Source organism: Seriola aureovittata, chromosome 14 (assembly GCF_021018895.1).
Source record: "Seriola aureovittata isolate HTS-2021-v1 ecotype China chromosome 14, ASM2101889v1, whole genome shotgun sequence".
Lineage (NCBI taxonomy): Eukaryota > Metazoa > Chordata > Actinopteri > Carangiformes > Carangidae > Seriola > Seriola aureovittata.
Genome location: NC_079377.1, coordinates 25,568,012 through 25,575,196, shown reverse-complemented (window position 1 = coordinate 25,575,196; position 7,185 = coordinate 25,568,012). Strand labels below are relative to the sequence as shown.

General features: G+C 44.3%; 1 protein-coding gene across 1 annotated transcript in view; it reads left to right on the top strand.

Annotated features, from left to right (window-relative positions):
* The first annotated feature begins 268 nt into the window (after positions 1 to 268).
* Positions 269 to 7,185, top strand: part of hectd2 (HECT domain containing 2) — a 43,315-nt gene continuing 36,398 nt past the window's right edge. The window contains exon 1 of the mRNA XM_056395698.1: positions 269 to 889. Within this exon, the coding sequence (XP_056251673.1) occupies positions 806 to 889 (84 nt within the window). The 5' untranslated portion in view covers positions 269 to 805. The remainder of the gene's footprint in view (positions 890 to 7,185) is intronic.

Below are 7,185 nucleotides of genomic sequence, written 5' to 3'. Positions count from 1 at the left end.
ATAAATGAAAATTTCAAGTTTAATCTGAGGTGAAAACATGAGCTAATGAATGAAAAGCTTCCTGACTCATCATTTTAATTCAACCACATTTTAATTACAGCATCATTTTGTATGTTTGTTTTCTTTCTTTCTTTCTTTCTTTCTTTCTTTCTTTCTTTCTTTCTTTCTTTCTTTCTTTCTTTCTTTCACTTTTATTATGAATCCAAAGCTTCTGTTTCCCGTTATTCGCTCTCTCTCTCTCCCTCAGTGTGTGTGTGTGTGTGTGTGTGTGTGTGTGTGTGTGTGTGTGTGTGTGTGTGACGCTGCCTTCCCCGCCTCTGCTCTCCAGGCGGCGCCTCCTCCTCCTCCTCCAAACATGGCGCCGGCCCGCAGCTGTGCTGCCTCCCCGACAGACGACGCAGAGAGGGACAGAGAGAGGAGAAGAAGACGCGGGTAGAAACTCCTCAACGTCTTTTAAACTCTTGTAAACACGAGCAGGACTGGACTCTGGCGCTTTGAAGTGTCCGCCGGAGATTTTACGCGCGGCTTTTGGAGACGTTGACGCGTCGGGCTGCGCGCGTGACGGAGAACCCACCTGTCGGACGAAGGTAGATCTCGCTCCGTTTCTTCTAGGATGTGAATCTCCCTGATTTATGTGAAGTAACGGAGCAGACCGAGCGGAGCAGACGGGCAACTCGGGGTCAGAGCTGGCGCTGGTGAAGAACATGTGCAGCCCTGTGAGGAGCGGGAACACCGCGGCTGTAAAGGACTGAGTCTTTCCAGGGAAAAAAACAACTTTTTCCACAGAGTGTTCCACGGCCGGAGGATGGATGGAGAACATTCTGCGCTGTCAGGAGTGGAGAGGGAGAGAGACAAGCTTCCACCCATTTACCACAGCTCGCCTCCAGCTGTAAGAGCTCTGCCCTTCTTTCTCTCTCTTGTGCACAAATACTTTTTATATGTGTTTGTTTAAAAAGCAGCATCCAATCAGAAAGTTCTAATTTTCCAATTAGGAAATAAACTGCATTTGTTGATGAAGTCATAAAACTGTACAGAGCAAAACAGCTTCATCATTAATAATGTTCACAACAACCAACAGAAACGAAGCAACAGGAAACATATTGATCCTTGTTAAAAAGAAAATAACAGATTTCTCATCAACCACAAATTATTTTTTCAGTAATATTGATTTTAGGAAGAAAGCAACATAATCATCAGGACGTGATCAGTGATTATTGATGACGATGTGTGAAAGTGGCCAGAATGTTAAAGTCTGGATGATGCTTTTATTTTTCCTGTTTCGTCTTTGAAATTTTAGCGGAACGTTTCAACATCTAAACTTTTTATTATATTTTATTATATTTTATTGTTTTTTTTTTTTTTTTTCACAGTTTTGCATTGTGCAGTTATAAAATAATAGAAAACATGATACACGGTGCAAGTTGTGATCCCGAACCTGACTGAGGGATCATCCTCTCAGCTGTCAGTGTGAACTCACCTTGCAGCCAGGTGAGCACGCAGGAAATAAAAGCTCTCACAGGATCTGAAAGTGACAGAAAAGCGTTGTTTCCCTGCGGTTTGGAAAAAGTGATGCCCCTGTGTTACATAAAGAGTCCTGACATCAGGTCTCCAGCAGCGTCCGATGATGTCATGCTGGTGTTGTTAAACGCGGAGCAGGGAGCCTCTCTCCGCTGGTGTGTTTCTGCTTGTGGTTTCTTGTTTTTATCGGTGTCACTTCGCAGCCGACGGTTCGGGGGTTGCAGGCTGGTTGTGTTGATGTCATCTCCATTGTGTCAGGGAGCAGGAATGTGCAGATCGGATGGTTTTGACCAATAAACAGTCGGCCGTTGCTCAGGCCCACTCGACGCTGGTGTCTGGAAATGCCATAAAGTGGCTGCATGCGTTCTGGTTTCTCTGGGACTTCAGTCAGACCTGCTTCTCTTCCAGTCCTCCTCAGAAGTCTCCTCAACCCCCCGAGCTCAGGGACATCTGAGGAAATCAGGCTCAACGCTCGGATAGAGAAGGTTTTAGAGACCGAGGCCGTCAGTGAGCTGCAGAACCAGGAAGGAAAAAAAGTAGAGGAATTGAAGACAGCTGGTGAAGACTGAAGGAGGAAGTATGTTTTTTACCTGGAGAGAAAGTTACTCAGAGCTGCTGCTGCTGCTTCACCAGATTTTCTCATGAGTTTGGGGAGAGGATGGTGTCATTACATCAGATTAGATAAAAGTTTATTGGCTCAACGGTGAATTAATTCATGAAGCCAAGTGCAAAAATGCGAACGAGTCTCTGGAGTCTGTGCAGCTTGTTTGTGTTTAATGTCGCTGTGATTGGAACATCTTTGAGTTTCAGCAGTTGGTCGACAACTGAACAATCGACCAGTTGATAAAACATGTTTCCAAAGGCTTCAGCCGGCGCTCAGCTGTTGGTTGTAGGTTCCACACAGTGCGACAGGTTCACAGGGAGCTGTGGTGCACCTGTCGCACCTCTCAGACATTTATCCAACAACCTTAAAGGAGCTAGTTGTAAGTTTTTGCTATTGCTACATAGCTAACGTTAGCGTTAGCAGCTGTTTACCTAGCGGTCTAGAAGACACGTTGTCAGACTTCATTCCTTTAGTTGCCAACATCTGTCTCCAGAGGTGGAAACAAACACAAATTGTCAAGTTTTTTTTCTTCTACTGAAGTTAGCATGCTAACCAGCTAGCCCCGGCCTGTCTCGTCATTTTTTCCGATAGCGAGTCACTGCACCGGTCCTGAAGAAGCAGCTGCTCAGAGGGCGTGTTATGAAGACAAGATGGCCGAAGCTCTTGTCTTCCTGAGAAGAAACAACGACCATCAGCCGAGAAAACTGACAAACAGCTGCTTACAAACAGCTGCTTACAAACAGCTGCTTACAAACAGCTGCTTACAAACAGCTTGAACCCGTGTCGCTCTGGACTCGTTAACGACTCCGTTATGAACAATGAGGCTTGAACACACAGAACCAGCAGCTTTACTTTGACTTCACTCTGATTCTTCTGTGTGATGCTTTTATCTCACCCACACCCAGATATCCAAACACACCATGTGACCTGAATCTGTTACGACTGGTATCCAGACTCGTGACAGACAGACAGACAGACAGACAGACAGACAGACAGACAGACAGACAGGCAGACAGACAGACAGACAGACAGACAGACAGGCAGACAGACAGACAGACAGATAGATAGATTAGATAGTATTGTCGACCTGTTTCTCTGCTGCTCTGCTCAGTCGGTAAAGCAGAAAGCAGAGGACAGGAGAGATGGTGATGGCGACAGTAGGGGAAACACTGAGCTATCTCTGGCCCAAAGCTGGCACAAGCGCCGTTAGCCAGAAGCTGATTTGTCAGCTTTAATTGACCCAAATCTAACCCGACCCGAACCCCAGTCAGACCTGGCAGCTTCGTACGACGGAGACTCGGCTCACGTCTGGTCCTCTGGTGCCAGCACTCAACCGAATGTGCCGACACTCAGCCGGACTTGATGAGGAGTAATGACTGTGGGTTTAACACAAATATTTCAATTCAATTTCAATCAAACTCAATTTGAGATTTGTGGTTTCAGTAAATACAAAACACCTTAAGATTTTCCTGAAAGTCTGAGTTCAGATTTCCTTTAAATGTTCACGTAAGCCTTTAAAGTTTCCTCTTTATCTTCGTCTTCTACTTAAGGAATCACTCAAACCGCTGCACAAAAACCTTGGCAACCAAACTAAGGAATAAAACTAAAGGTACCTCTTACTCTGTTTCCACATTTCTGGTGTTAAATCAAGAAGGTGAACGGATCCCAAGAAGATAACGGACACCCTTAATGATGAGGGATTGATTTTAAATTCCAGATGTGACCAGCACCTGTCAGTAACTCCCTCGGCTAAGGGGAAATGAAACCTTCAGTGTTATATTCAGTAGAGAAGGAACAGTGATTTGTGTGTGTGTTCTCACAGAGCTGCAGGTCCGTCAACCCAACCCAACGTTTGACACGTCTCCATTTCTACATTATTAATTAAATTCACCTTTTAAAGGGTTCTTACATATTAATAACATATAATAATATTCTTTAAATATTTAGTGAAAACGAACCTTTGCTGATGTGGATGAATTGAAATGTGTTCAGTCTGTAGGTTAAAACAGCAACGTGAGTAAAATAGATGAACGGAGAATAAATGCAATAAGATGAAATGTTGAGTCGTCTGTCGCTTTCACCGGAGTTTAGAGGCGGAGTCACGTACGACCTCACAGGAATATGTAAAGGAGAGTGGAGTCGACAGATTCTGAACATTTCTACTAATATGTCTGAACAGAAACTTCGGTCGAGCTCGGAGGGTTTAGAAACGTTTAACATCAGATTCTTCTTAGAAAAAGCTGTCGTCAGAAATCTGAAGGGTCTGATCAGAGATTAACATCAGAGACTGAGGCGTGGTGTGTGTGTGTGTGTGTGTGTGTGTGTGTGTGTGTGTGTGTGTGTGTGTGTGTGTGTGTGTGTGTGTGTGTGTGTGTGTGTGTGTGTGTGTGTGTGTTGAGCTCCTTGGTGTGGTTTCTCTCTGGATGACAGCATTTCCTCTCAGACTTGATGACTGAGCGGCGTTGGACAGAAGTGACATCATTCGCTGCTGAAGCTGCCGATCGTCGTCATGTGACCCGGCCTGACGTCGCCGCTCTTTTCATCAGGACAAACTCCAGTGAAATATTGGTTAATGACAACAGGATTGTTCCTGATGTGGGTGTAGTCTCTGTTTGTCGCTCCGACCTTTCCCCAGAGGTCACCTGTCAATCAGCCGGTGTGGGCGGGGCTGTGACGGTGATAATGAAAGAGAGAGGAGGGGCCGCGTGGCCTCTGAGGCTTCACTGAGAAACAAGTGTAATTAAACACCGTCACTTATCCGGTAGGTGAGAGAATGACGCAGGAAACCAGCGTCAGTAAACGAGACTAAGGCTTCATCCTTTTCATTTTAAAACGCATCTATTTTCCTACGTTTTCCTCCGTCCGTCAACACAACGCCCTGAAAACAGAGTAGAGTTTCAGAAACGCTGCTGGAGCTGTTGTAGTTTGAACAGTCTGGGGTTGTGTTTTATTCTGGACGGTAGAAACGGAAAGACCTGAGGAAGCGATGAGGTCGCTGAGTCATCAGCCTCGATTACCAGGTGAACGCAACATGAAGCATGACGCACAGGTGTCAGTGTCTCGCTGTGATCGCGCTCGTCGCTGCTTATTGATCAGCAGACATGTCAGCTGATCAACAGCAACAGACTGAAGTACAGACGTGTCACAGAGTTGCTCTCCTGGAGAGAGAGACGACTTTTCTTCAGTTTCATTTTCCACAGTGTTTAAACTCTCAGTATCAGACGGATTCATTAATGCAGGAATAAATACTGACAAATCCTTTATGTCTTTCCCAGATGAGTTTATAAATGTAGTATTTTACTTCCACACCTGTGGAGCGTTGTGGTTTTACAACAGTGAAAAGTGACTGATGGTATTTTACATGTAAGAGCTGAAGGATAAACCTCAGTTTCATGCAGGAACTGTGTTGGATTGCATCATCCATGTTCATTAAATAAATAAATAAACTCAGTTAAACGAATCCTGTGAGGACCGTCAACGTTTCAGTAAAGAAAAAGAATATATATATATATATATATATATATATATATAGAGAGAGAGAGAGAGAGAGAGAGAGAGAGATTTCAGTCTTGAACCAAAACGATGGAGCGACGAGCTAACACCTGCACTTCATGTAAATCTGTTGTTATTTAAAGTTGAGTTGTTGATAAGGTCATCTGTGTGTGTGTGTGTGTGTGTGTGTGTGTGTGTGTGTGTGTGTGTGAGAGAGAGATAACGCCTCTGAAAACGTGACCTGTCACTAACTGACTCGGGACGTTTCCTCAGACAAACTGCCCTTTGTTTTTCTGTTGCTCTGCACAAGAGACAAAGTGATATAATGACATGGAAACAGTAGAAGTGTGTGTGTGTGTGTGTGTGTGTGTGTGTGTGTGTGTGTGTGTGTGTGTGTGTGTCTTGATGCCAAGACCAAGATATTTTCTTCTTCACATTTTTCCTCTGGGTCTTATTTCTTTGGAAACTGATTCATTTTGAACGGGAGATTAACCGTCTTCCTGCTCCTTCTGTTCTGCAGCCCCTGAACACATCGCTGCTGTGTGTGTGTGTGTGTGTGTGTGTGTGTGTGTGTGTGTGTGTGTGTGTGTGTGTGTGTGTGTGTGTGTGTGTGTGTGTGTGTGTTTGGTGCTGTCAGGAGCGGCTGCTCTGCATCTGTTGATCTCTCTCCTCCTCCTGTTCTCTCTCTCTCTCTCTCTCTCTCTTTTCTCTCCCTCCATCCTTTCATTCCTTTTTTCTTCCCTCACTTCCTGTCCTCTTTCTCATTTCCTCTCTCTCCCTCAGTCCTTCATATTTTTCTTTCTTCCTCATTTAATTCATCTTCATTTCTTCTCCATCTCATCTGCATCAATTTCCTCTCCTCTCTCTCTCTCTCTCTCTCTCTTATCCCTCCTTTCCTGCTCTCATTTTCACTTTCTCTCGTTCGTCCTCTCCTTCGTTTTCCCTCCTAATCCCATCCCTTTTTTCTTCACCCTCATATCCTCTTCTTCTTGCCTCACCTTCCTCTCGTTCCCTCCCTCCTTCTATTTTGTCCTGTAATTTCCGTTATTTTCTCTCCTCCCTCCTCTCCTCTCCACATCCCTCCGTCGCGGCGCAGCCGGTGATTAATCACAGAGAACAGTTAGTGAATGTTGTGTTAGCTCGGCTCAGCGTTCGAGCAGCTGTGAGTCCTGGTTCTGTCTCACGTTCTTCTTCTCTGGGAAACAGTCGCTGCTTCAGCTTCTCGCTCTTTATTTCAAGGTGTTTTTCAGGGAAAAGAATGAATAAATAAATGAAAAACAAAGGATGGATTTACATTTAAACATTAGTGTTGAAAGGTTTTACATTCTGGCCTCGTTTTATTTTGTCACTAATCGTTTTCAAGATGTTCCATATTCATATGTTTTTGTTCATTTTTATTATTTGCTGATCTCAGATCTGTCTCAGATTTACTGGTGAACAAGTGAAGAGATGAGTGAAAATGAAATGCAGTGCAGGAAATTGTAAAAAGACATTTTTAAAACTGCATTTTTATACATATTTATGTTTGTAGTTCATTTCCTGCTCACATGCAGTTTTCATCTGTTACAGTC